The sequence below is a fragment of the Prionailurus viverrinus genome, chromosome D1 (genome assembly GCF_022837055.1).
Source record: "Prionailurus viverrinus isolate Anna chromosome D1, UM_Priviv_1.0, whole genome shotgun sequence".
NCBI lineage: Eukaryota > Metazoa > Chordata > Mammalia > Carnivora > Felidae > Prionailurus > Prionailurus viverrinus.
In genome coordinates this window covers 27,077,972-27,091,326 of record NC_062570.1, presented here as the reverse complement: position 1 = coordinate 27,091,326, position 13,355 = coordinate 27,077,972, and the positions used below count along the sequence as shown (strand labels likewise).

General features: G+C 43.2%; 1 protein-coding gene across 1 annotated transcript in view; it reads right to left on the bottom strand.

Annotated features, from left to right (window-relative positions):
- ST14 (ST14 transmembrane serine protease matriptase) overlaps positions 1 to 13,355 on the bottom strand; it is a 42,822-nt gene that overhangs the window by 18,335 nt on the left and 11,132 nt on the right. Inside the window, exon 2 of the mRNA XM_047879326.1 lies at positions 335 to 494. Within this exon, the coding sequence (XP_047735282.1) occupies positions 335 to 494 (160 nt within the window). The remainder of the gene's footprint in view (positions 1 to 334; positions 495 to 13,355) is intronic.

The window sequence follows — 13,355 nt, the reverse complement described above, 5'->3', positions numbered from 1 at the left end:
AGAGAAGGAGGGTGGTCAGAGGAAGTGACACCGTCATGCTACCCTGGTCGCCCCACTGTCCTCAAGCTGCCCTCAGCAACCCTGGAGGAGTGAATGCCAGGAGAGGCCAGTGGATGCATGAGCCTATGGGCCAACACTCCTCCCTTATGGCTTGGAAGAGCCAGGGGAGCCAGGGCCCTGGATCCTTCCTTACCTACCCCCAGCTGCACCCTCCGGTCTCTCCCTCATGCCCACAACCGGTGGCCTCTATGTCTGTCCACTGAGAGAGGACATACAGCCACCATCCTCCCCCTCCCCATCACTCTCCCCAGAGCCAACCCCTGGCTCTACTCACACTGGAAGTGCCACACCATGAAACAAGTCATGAGAGAAAGCAAGAAGATGCCAACCAGCACGGCCACCAGCACCACCCAGCGCTTCGGGCCCCGCTTCTCAACCTTCTTGGTGTTGTTGACTGGCAAGAACTCCACGCCTTCCTCAATGCCCTTCATGCTCTGAACAGAGAAATGAAACACAGCTCAGAAACTTTCTCTCACCTTAACAGCCTCCCAGCCCTGCTCCAGGAAGAATGTTTACACTTTGTAAGGTCCAGCTTGGAGCAAAAAGCGAGGAGAAATGAGAAGTGGCCTTCCCATCCACGCATCCCAGTGTCAAGGCAGCGCCACACATGTACTGCTTAAGAATTGATAGTTTTTTTCTTTATTAAATTTTTTTTTAACGTTTATTTTTTTGAGACAGACAGAGACAGAGCATGAACAGGGGAGAAGCAGAGAGAGAGGGAGACACAGAATCTGAAGCAGGCTCCAGGCTCTGAGCTGTCAGCACAGAGCCCGACACGGGGCTCGAACTCACGGACCGCGAGATCATGACCTGAGCCGAAGTCAGACGACTTAACTGACCAAGCCACCCAGGCGCCCCAAGAATTGATAGTTTAAATAAAAATGAAACAAACAGGCTGTCTAAACCCAGTCATGGAGACTCTCCACTTAAATGAATCATCTCTGACGCAAGTACATGCCCGCATGTGGGGAGAGCAGGCCCAGCCCAGGGCCGTGATTGGCCGCCATGGGGTCTCTGTGTGAGCTTCTAGAGGCAGCCCCTCCTCCGGCTAAGGCAGCCCTGGGGCCTTGGTGCAGGGAGACCCTGCCAGATCGAGGGGAGGCAGGAGGGGGTGGGCAGGAGCCTATGGGCAGCACGGAAACCGTACAGCCAACCTACCCGGTGCCCTTGCTCTGCCAATGTTTAACCAGCCCCAAGTAAAAAGGCAGTAAACCGGGGCAGCCCTGCCGTGCCACTGTGGAACAAGCCACTGTTTCTCGCCTTGGTGTCCCACGCCAGAATCTCAAGGTGACATGAGGCCAAGGTTCTACGGGAATCCACACCCAAGCTCATCCCAGAGCCGGAAAAGCAAACAAAACACCCAACAAACAGGATGGCAGCTTACCCAGGTTCCTCCCAGTCGGGGCTATCCAGGAAGAGAGGGGACATGAATAAGACGACAGGCGGGGTGTCCGTCGATGACAGGTGGGGTGTCTATGGGCGCCTGATGACAGAGAGGCAAACTCTTCTGCCTTATAACATACACTCTGTCTGCCCTAAATCCCGGAGAGGAGCTCTGCCCTTTCAGGTTTAACTACCTCAGACCCACTCCAAAAAGGGTTTGTAATAAATGCAATAGCCCCCAAATTCCACAGATGTGGCCATTTCAACAGTTTCCAGATGTGGTTCTGCTGGTGTTTACCTCACACTCTTGATGTGCTTGAACTAACATTTCTTGATTTGTTACATTTGAACATCACCTGTTAATTTCACCATTATAAAAGAGTCTCCCGACTCCTGACATGTTTGGATACTGAAATTTCTATTTTAGATCCTTAACTGGTTACTTCTGTGACTTTAATACTGCACACAGAAACACACCTCATAGCTAGCCCTGCCTTGGTAATTATATTGCAATATATAAATGAATCAAATCAACATGTTCTATACCTTAAACTTACACAATGTTCTTATATCTCAATAAAATAAATTTCTAAGAAGGAAAGAAACACACTTCAGAGACAACTGCTTAAAATGCTTTCACAAACTGCTTATTCTGGGATTTATCTACATATTTCTAAATAATATGCAAATACCACTATCTCTTGATTCATCTATTTAAAATATAATCATCTGACTTCCTATTTTGATAATGTGAATTTTAATATACTTCCTTCTCTTTTTCTCACCCATCCTCCCAATAGCTATAGGGCTAAAATTGTTTGTTTTTTTTTTAATTATATCCACATTCTATATCTAAATTACTATATTTTCATGACACTTGAACAACATGGGAGATGAGGGGTACCCACCCCACACATAGTCAAAAGTCCACATGTAATTTTTGACTCCCCAAAACTACACTACTCACAGCCTACTGCTGACCAGAAGGCTTACTGTTCAGCACATATTCTGCATGTTATATGCATTATATACTGTATTCTTACAAAAAGTAAGCTAGAAGAAAATGTTAAGAAAATCACAAGATAAAATACATTTACAGTACTATACTGTACTTATTTTTTTAAAAAAACACACATATAAGTGGAACCACACAATTCAAACCCGAGGTGTTCAGAGGTCAACTGTATTAGTCTTTGAAAACATTGTTCATTATTGTTTCCCTCCCAGTACAATAATTTGTTTCTCCTGCTGCCAAATTTCATTTACCTGGGTGTCTTTTTAACATATACTGAAGTCTTTCTATACAATCTAAAGCTACATAATACTCTTCCAACCTTCTACATATAAAGTCTGTCAAATACCCTCTCACTTCATTTTTTTTTCCTGGAAGCTTCCTTTCTGAGCCCTCTGTCCTTTCCCATAGCTAATGTCTGGAACTTCCTTCAACATCACCCTGGGAATTTCCTTCCTCTCCCTCTTGTGTTAAAACCCCTATTTCCTGGATTCCATATCTTCATCTTTCTTGGCTTACTTCATTTTAGTAGAACACATAGTTCAGTAGCTTCCCAAGAGGGAAATTTTTTAAGACTGCATTTTTCTGGAAGTATCTTCACTCTGTACGTGCATCTGTTGATAGTTTAGCTGGGTATAGAACTATATGTTTCAAATAATTTTCACTTAAAATTTTGAAAGCTCATTGTTTTTTAGCTTTTAATTTTGCTTTTGAGAAATAAGATAACAGTACAAATTCATTATTTCTTATTCATAATTTGTTACCTTTCTCTGAAAGCTTTGAGGATTGCTTTGAATTGGGTCTTTAGATTTCATTATGCTGAGCTTTCCACCTGCTCTTTGAATTTGGAAATTCCTCTCTTTCAGTCTGGGAAACTTCCTTGTACAGGCATACCTTGTTGTCCTTTGCTTTATTGCACTTCACAGACAACACATTTTTTACAAACTGAAGGTTTGTGGCATCCCTGTGTTGAGCAAGTCTTATCTGCACCATTTTTCCAAAAGCATTTGCTAACTTCATGTCTCTGTATCACATTTTGCTAATTCTCAAAATATTTCAAACTTTTTCATTATTATTGTATCTGTTATGGTGATCTGTGATCAGTGATTACGACTGAAATCTCAGATGAAATTTGACAATTGTTAGTAATAAAGTTTTTTTTTTTAAGTTTATTTATTTATTTTGAGAGAGAAAGACACTGAATGCACGAGCAGAGGAGGGGCAGAGAGGAGGAGAGAGAGAATTCCAATCAGGCTCCGCACTGTCAGCACAGAGCTTCACATGAGGCTCGAACCCACGAATTGTGGGACCATGAACTGAGCTGAAATCAAGAGTCAAATGCTTAACTGAGTCAGATGCTTAATCGCCCCACTAATAAAGTAGTTTTAAATTAAGGTATTTACATTGGTTTTTTTTTTAATTTTTAATGTTTATTTATTTTTTGAGAGAGAGAAAGGCACAGCACAAGTTGGGGAAGAACAGAGAGAGAGGAGAGAGAGAATGTCAGATAGGCTCCACACTTGTCAACACAGAGCCCTATGTAGGGCTCAAACCCACGAAACCATGAGATCATGATCTGAGCCAAGATCAAGAGTTGGATGCTTAACTGACTGAACCACCCAGGTGACCCTTTACATTGTTATTTAGACATAATGCTATTGCACACTTAGTAGTGTGCCTCCTTCATTTTCTCTGGTCTATCTTTCTCCAATTCCTATTACATTGATTCTCTACTTATTGTTTTCCTGCTATTATCCACCTGTTTGTTTGTTTGAAGTAATCTCTATGCCCAACATCGGCTCAAACTCATAACCCTGAGATCGAGAGTCACATGCTCTACCAACTGAGCCACCCAGATACCCCCATCTCATTGTTTTTCAACTTCTCTAACTGAAATTTTCATTTCTGCTGTTAGCTAATTTCCAAGAGTTCTTTCTTGATCTCTGAATTTTGGATGCAAAATCTTCCCATCTTTATACTGCTATTGAGTACCTTTTCTCTGTTTTTTGGCTTTCTCAACATGAATGTTGAAGGCTTTCCTCAAATGCTTCAAGATGATTGGTTATTCGTTTATATTTAAGATTGAGGTCCTAAAGGTGGTTTGGAAGCATCATTTACCACAAATGGGTTCACTGTAGGCTATAACTAAGTGGCTATCCAGATTTTTTTTTACTGGGCACTCCCAACTGTCAGGCTATGTTTATCTTTTCTATGGGATGGTTTAGTTGCTCCAGAGAATCATTTTCTAATTTCCCGGATACACTGATTTAAACCCAGACACTAGCATTCTGGAACATGTGAAAGAATAGATCTTTGGCTATTTTTCATTCCTCACTATAGCCTTCCTCTGCACGTAGTGTCCTCAAGTCTAGAGAAATCAATTTCCCATCCCTTATGGAGGACTGGTGGGGTAGGGGTATCTTTGTTTGGGACTGAGGTGGGGTTCTAGGGATTTCTAACAATGCCCCTCCCTAGTTCTCCTCTATCTCATAGCCTGAACCAAATTCTTACACCTGGTAGAGGACATTATCAAAGACTGTAAGAATATTTCCAAGAGCTAAAGAGAGGCACATATCTTTAAATGCAAAGGGTTTACTGAATGGTAAGAAAGAGAAATGAAAAAACACAACTAAATATATCACGATAAAATTCAAGATAAAGTAGATCCTTTACATCTTTACCTGGCATTTTTTCCCCTCTCTCATATTTTACATTTCTTTGTCATTTGGTTCTATTCTGGGATTTTTTTAAACTTATTCTTGTGAACCTTTAATGGAATTTTTAAAATAATTTCACTGACATAAAATTGACATAAAATAAACTACATATTTAAAGTACACAATTTTTGGCATATATATACACCCATGAAACCATCACCACAATCAAGATAATGAATATATCTGTCACCTTCCAAAGTTTCCTCGGGCTCTTGCCTCCCTCCCATTCCTCCCTGATTGCCTTTCTAGTCCCAAAGCAACGACTACCTGCTTCCTATCAGTAAAGACTAGTATGCTTTTTCTAGAACTTTTTATAAATAGAATTATACAACATGTACTCTTTATTGTCTGGCTTCTTTTACTCAGCACAATATTTTGAGACTCATCCATGATATTAAGTTTTTAATGTATTTTTTTTTAATTTTTAAAATGTTTTATTTATTTTTGAGAGAGAAAGAGAGACAGAGTGAACAGGGGAGGGGCAGAGAGAGAGAGGGAGACACAGAATCCGAAGCAGGATCCAGGCTCTGAGCTGTAATCACAGAGCCCGACATGGGGCTCAAACTCACAAACGGTGAGATTATGACCTGAGCAAAAGTCGGACACATAACCAACTGAGCCACCCAGGCACACCAAGTTTTTAATGTTAATAGTGCATTCCTTTCTATTTTTGAGTAGTATTCCATTATATGGATACACAACAATTTGCTTACTTACTCACCTGTTGATGAACATTTGGGTTATTTCCAATTTGAGACTGTTACAAATAAAGCTGCTATAAACATTCCTGTACAAATCCTTATATTGGCATATGCTTTCACTTCCCTTGGATAGATACCTATGAGTGGAACAGCAAGTTTGTATGACAGGTGTATTTTTAACTTTTTGAGAAGCTGCCAAACTGTTTTCCAAAGGGACTGTATCATTTTACATTCCCATCAACAGTGTATGAGGATTTCCATTGTCCACATCCTATCCAACATTTGGTATGGTCAATCTTTTTTATTTTAGCCATTCTAACAGATGTATAGTGGGGTCTCATATGGTCTTAAGTTGCTTTTCCCTAATGACTAATGATGTCTAACATCTTTTCATGTGCTTAACTGCCATTTGTTTATCTTCTTTGGTGAAGTGTCTTTTCAAATTTTTTCCCTAGTTTTTTAAATTGGTTTGCTTATCTTCATATTACTGAGTTTTGAGAGTTCTTTCTATATATTCTAGATACAAGTCTTTTAACAAATACAGAATTTGCAAAGATTTTCTCCTAATTCGTGGCTTGTATTTTCACTCTCTTAACAGGGTCTTTTGAAGAACAGAAGTTTTTCATTTTGGTGAAGTTCAATTTGTCAAGCTTTTCTTTTATGGACTGTGATTTTGGTGTTGTATTGAAGAAATCTTTGCCTGATCCAAAACAACAAAGATTTTCTCGTATGTTTTCTTCCAATAGTTTTACAGTTTTAGGTTTTATTTGGGCCTATGATCCATTTTGAGTTAATTTTTTTTTTTTTTTAATTTATATGGTGGCACCTGGGTGGCTCAGTCAGTTAAGCATCCAACTCTTTTTTTTTTTTTTTTTAATTTTTTTTCAACGTTTTTTATTTATTTTTGGGACAGAGAGAGACAGAGCATGAACGGGGAAGGGGCAGAGAGAGAGGGAGACACAGAATCGGAAACAGGCTCCAGGCTCTGAGCCATCAGCCCAGAGCCTGACGCGGGGCTCGAACTCCCGGACCGCGAGATCCTGACCTGGCTGAAGTCGGACGCTTAACCAACTGCACCACCCAGGCGCCCCAAGCATCCAACTCTTGATTTCATCTCATGTCATAACCTCATGGTTTGTGAGTTCAAGCCCTGTTCAGGTTGACACTGCAGAGACTGTTTAGGATTCTGTCTCCCTGTTTCTCTGCTCCTTTCTCTCTCTCTCTCTCTCAAAATAAATAAACACTGGGGCACCTGGGTGGCTCAGTGGTTGGGCAACTGACTTCAGCTCAGGTCATGATCTCACAATTTGTGAGTTCGAGGCCCACATCGGGCTCTGTGCTGACAGCTTGGAGCCTGGAGCCTGCTTCAGATTCTGTGTCTCCCTCTCTGTCTCTGCCTCTCCCCCACTCGCACTCTGTCTGTCTCTCAAAAATGAATAGATGGTAAAAAAAATTTAAAAATAAATAAATAAACACTTTTAAAAATTCTTTTATATGATGCAAGGTATAGATGAAAGTTCTCTTTTTCTTTTCCTTTCTTTTTCTTTTTTTTATATGGATATCCAATTGTTCCGCTATTGGGACCATATTTGTTGCACAGACCATCCTTTTTCTACTGAATTGCCTTTTCACCTTTATCAAAATCAGTTGTCCAAGAGGTGCCTGGCTGGCTCATTTGGTGGAACATACAACTCTTAATCTCAGCGTCGTGAGTTCAGGCCCCATGCTGGGGATGGAGTTTACTTAAAAAAAATTTTTTTTCAATCATTTATCCATATATCTGTGGGTCTTTTTCCAGACTCCACTCTGTTTCATTGGTCTCTTTGTCCATCTTTATGCAAATATCATACTGTCTTCATTACTGTAGCTTTGTAAGTCAAAAAAGCTATTGAAATACTGAGTTTAGCCAGGTTGCAGGATACAAGGTTAATACACAAAAATCAATTATATTTCTATGTATTATCAATGACCAATTGGAAATTTAAAAAAAATTTTATTTGGTTTTTTTTTTTTTTTTAATTTTTTTTTTCAATGTTTTATTTATTTTTGAGACAGAGAGAGACAGAGCATGAACGGGGGAGGGGCAGAGAGAGAGGGAGACACAGAATCGGAAACAGGCTCCAGGCTCTGAGCCATCAGCCCAGAGCCTGACCCGGGGCTCGAACTCACGGACCGCGAGATCGTGACCGGGCTGAAGTCGGACGCTTAACCGACTGCGCCACCCAGGCGCCCCTAAAAAAAATTTTAAATAGCATTTACAATAACATCAACAATATGAAATACTTAGGGGGCAAATCTGACAAGAGATATACAAGACCTGTACGGTAAAAAATACAAAACACTGCTGAGAAAAATTTTAAAAGACTTAAATAAATCAAGTAATATCCCATGTTCATGGATTGGAAGACTCAATATACCTGTCTATTCTCCTCAGATTTGTCTAGAGATTCAGCATGATCTTGATCAAAATCTCAGCAGGCTTTTTGGAGAAACTGATGAATTGTTTCTGAAATTCATGTTGAAATGCAAAAGATTCTGAATAAAAAGAACAAAACCGGAGGGCCAATGTCACTGGATCTCAAGCCTTATTACAAAGGCAGTGAATCTTTTATTTCAAAAATCATATACAGTATTTCATTTCCAAGAGTGATGTTTTATTCTTTGATGGTTACTTTTTTTTTTTTTTTTAGAGAGAGAGTGCAAGCAGGGGAGAGGGGCAGAGAGAGAAAGAGAAAGAGAGAGAAAGAATCCCCAGCAGGCATCACACCCAGCAAAGAACCCCATGCAGTGCTCAATCCCACAGTCCTGGGATCATGACCAGAGCCAAAATCAAGAGTCAGACATTCAGCCAACTGAGCCACTCAGGAGCCTCATGATGGTTGCTTTTTACAGCCACCTTTTCTCATTTTATGAATTCACTACCTTCTTGCTTTTTCTTAGGAAACTAGATTTTTTTACATTCAGAACTTTGTCTTTGCCTTTCTCTTTCAAGATGTAGATTAAATGTCCAATGGTCCTTGGCTGTTTAATAATCATGTTTAAAAAAAAAACAGTAAAGTTTTGGCTATATTCTCAGAATAGAGTATGTGTACGTTTACATGTGTTAGATGAAATGTAACAAGATAATAGCTTATTTCGTTTATTTTCAGGGCACAGAGTGGCTCAGTTGGTTGAGCGCCCAACTCTCAATTTTGGCTCAGGTCATGATCCCAGGGTTATAGGCCTGAGCCCCAAGTCAGGCTCCTTGCTAAGCATGGAACCTGCTTGGGATGTTCTGTCTCTCTATCTCTCTGTCTTTCTCCCTTCACTCTTCTCCCCTGCTTGCTCTCTCTCTCTTTCAAAAAAAAAAAAAAAAAGTTTATTTTTAAATTCCAGAGTAATCTCACAACTATTTTGGAATCATTCATGGCTTGTGCCATCGCTCCCGCTCTATAGATAAGGCAAGGAGAGATGATGACTGCAAGGTCACATAGCTACTTGGTGGCAGACCCAGATTAGATCCTGGTTTTCTGCGTCCCAATGTGATCAGCTCCAGGAACTCAGGAAGCAGGTATTAAGGGAAATAGAAAGCAAGTTCCTTGGGAAGGGGAAAGTAGCTGACAGCATGGACAGCGGACTCCAGGGGCCACCCCCAGGCTTACTATGGAGCAAGGCTGTCAGCATGAGGACTGGCTCAATGGCAGGGTTTGGGTTATCCCTGCACGTGAATTCTGGGGCTCCCTTCAGCCCAGAAATGTTGTCTAATCAGTAACTAGACTGCTTCCTTTAATAACCCTACCCTCAACTCCATTTTTAGGCATATTAGAGATCATACTTGCCTAACCCAGTCACTTTACTGATAAGGAAACTGAGGCTGACAGAGAGGGAGTGACCTGTCCAAAGTCACAAAGGCAGTGAAGTCAATAAAGCAGCAAAGCTGAGACGAGAGCCACACCCTTCCAAGCCTACCTGGGGTTTCAGGCAAGCATATGGTCCATCAGCCTCCACAGGAGAAGGTGGCAGGGAGCTCCCTCCACCCCCACCCAGGTCCTAACTGCTTACATAACCATCTCTCTACACATAACCATCTCTCTGCAGGACCATAAAGCCAATGGAAGACAAAATATGCCAGGGCCTGCTTCTGCCTCTCCTTTCTCTCTTTCATAAAAGTAAACACATGAGCAGGTGCACATAAAAACTCAGGGCTGTGAAGCCAGGTGCTTGATTATCACGAACAGAGATAGAGGCCACATAACTCTTGAAGCCAATTCCCACCAGCCAGCTCAAGTTAGACCACGACCAGAGTCCCCAGAAACACAGCATGGCTCAAGGCCAGCTCAGACAAGGGAGCAAGGAATGGTTTCCCCAAGGACAGATGCACATAAAGGGCTTGGAGCACACAGACACACACAATGAAAACCCTGGAGGGCTGAAGGGGGAGAACCCAGGTGATAGGCTACAGGGACAAGATCAGATTATCACCATTCCCATCCACTTCCTGGAGGGAGATAGAGAGTACAGTCCAGAAATCCATGAGGGGAGATGTATAAGCCCTGGAGAATATCTACTTTCTGTTGTTTTAAGCACACAAATCCAAATGATACATATCCTCCCCAAGGCCACTGACTGTCCAAAAACAATGACTTCTAGAAGGTATCTGATGATATAGGAAAGATTTTTGCAGTCACCTGACTACCATCAAGTAAAAAATTCACCAGAACTGGAAGTGAAATGCTAAGCAGACAAAACTTGGTGTCCAAGTCAACCAAAAAAATCCTTCCATTTGGAAGGCAACTTCTCCTGGGTCCCCTGTCACCAGCTCCAACTCTCCAGGGCCACCCTTCCATGGGCTCCAAGGACCAGCAAATCCAAAGCCAGAATTTGTCATTGGTAGCTCAGAACGTGGTCTTCACTAGAGAAAAGCAACTGGTAAATGTTTACATTTATAAACAACAAAAATAATACTGACTATCCAAACATCTACACAAGATTTCAATCAGAGCAGATGAGGAAAAAGTTAATCTTCATGCCAGACATTTTTTTTTTAATTGTTCCTCATTTGGCCACGGTGGGGTGTGACCTGATGAGAAGGCAGGGGATGAAACTGAACACTGAAGAAGTCACTCAGAGTCCTGGGATGACATCACACAACAAGTGGTAATCTGCTTCTGCTGTTGAAGATCAAGATCAAGGGGCAGAGGTGACATCAGTGGCTGGAGACACAGGTGTTTTGCTTAAACCTGAGATAAGGACAATGGTGGTTGGCTTCATGTGCCACTGTCAGCTTTGTCGTTGACTTGTGGCAGGGTGCCCTTCACTTATAGCTTTGGTGGCTCAGTATACTCACCATCAGCTGAGACGGACCCCAATTCCGTGATGTCATCACTGCCACCACAGTCATGAGAACCAAAACACACCCCTTAGATGATTCAAGCAAGAAAAGACAGTCTGGCCATCTGCAATGGTTTTCCAAGGTGAGGAGGGATGCTGTAGCCCTCATACATGCCCTCCTTTGCAAGGACAAAGACAAAGCCAGCATAACTCTCAAGGCCACCCCCTGATACCAGTTGGAGTTAGATCCTGGCCAGGGTCCCCAGGAATACAGCATGGCTCAAAGCCACTTCAGATGACAGAGCAAGGAATGACTTCCAAACACTAGAACTGTACTTGTCATCCTGGGTGATGCTGAGCACAGATGTGCACAGAATTGAGATGCCAGAGGTGACACAGGAGAAGGGTCTCTACTTAGATGGGCTCTCTCCAAACTCAGCAGCTGTGGACAGAGAGCAGCCAGCCCATGTACAGGCTCCGGGGGCAAGGACTTCACAGTGGCCAGCACAGAGAGGACACCTGATTTGTTCATCACAAGATGACTAAAGGGACAATGAGAAGGGAAAGAAAGCCCACATTGGAATCCTCCACCCACTCACCAACGTGGGGCAATTGATCTTGCAGAAGCGGGAGTCTCAAGAAACCCACAAGGAGTTACAGTTCCCATGATCATACCACCCCAATATTTCCCAGACTTGTCAGGTCACGAAAAATTATAAAAGAATAAAATAAAACAAACACAGGGCTTGCTCAGCATCTAGATTCCCAAGCCTCTCCCCCTGGAGATTCTGATAGAGTACATCAGGGGCAGGCCCCTGAGATCTGGAAGTTTAACAAGACCCTCAGGTTATTCTTAGGAACCTGACGGTTGGAGAACCACCACCTACCATTTCCCAGAGGCCACCTGCCTGGCTCACCCACTTCCCATTGCTGTGAGAGGAACCAGCTAGGTTCGAGTTCCACCCGCCCTATTTTAAGCAACCACATGGATGCAAGGAACCTGCCATATGGGGCTGCACTTTGCTTCTTGCCCTGGGACCCTCCCACGATTAGGGTATAAGCATCGCCCCAAAGTCCCCGAGACTGCCACCAGAGCTCCTCGGGGACACACACTCCCAGCCGAGGCCTAGTCAGCTAGCGGTGGACTCCCTAAACCCTTCTTCCTTTTTGGTGCCCAACCCTCTCACCCTTGCCCTTTGACTCTGTCCCTGTCTTCAGCTGCCCCACCAGAAGCAGCTGCTGGGAAATGGGTGAGGCTTCGGAGCCCTAAAGTGGGTCCGGAGCTACCTGTGGATCTGTGACCCCCAAGCCATCTAGGGGAGCAGAAAGCTGACCCACAGCCAACAATTTGTACTGGAGGAAGTAAATCGCAACTTGGCACACCTGGTCAGAGCAGAAAGGAAAGTCCCCAGGGGGCTGACTCAGCCACCGTGGGCGCTCTGTCAGCACAGAAACTCAGTACGTCTGTAACAGCCAGTATCTGGCTACTGCAGGTTTCACGCTGTGTCCCCTTCCCGACTCCCTGCAATGCCTGGGCCCTGCCCCAACGGCTGTGGGCCTGGGAGCACACACATCTGCTACAAGATCCCGTGAGGGCCCAGAAAACAGACTGGGGGCAGGACCACCAGATAAAAATCCCTTCTTTCCTTTCTCAGGGCATGGGGTGGGTATCACCTAGGTTGGTGATCAGGCCTGAGAACCCTGAACCACTGGAGCAAATATTTCTCACTGTGCCTCAGTTTTCCCCTCTAGAAAGTGGGTTAATAACCCCTTACAGCCTTCTAAGTAGAGGTGTCGTAAAACATAATTAGCTGATTCCTGCTAATGACAGAGGCCTACCTACGATTTTCATTTCTCCACCCACAATCCATTCACCTGCCTAAAGCGACCAAGGCCCATTCCTCCCTCTGGGATGGTGGAACAGCTGAGTTCAAGTTCAAACATTAAAATGAATCAAAAAACCCTGGACAGTACAAGTCTACCGTGCAGCCTCAAAGGTAACCCAGGTGCTCTGCCCTCTTGGCACTCTCCTCTAACAGCACTAGGAAGGCCTACTGCTCTTGACCAGGGGGACAGAAGAAACCCCTCCCAGGGACCTCTGCACCTGCTCACAGCCCAGAGGCAACTCACCTACCAAAGCCATGGAGTCTGCCATCTACTTACATTCTAGGC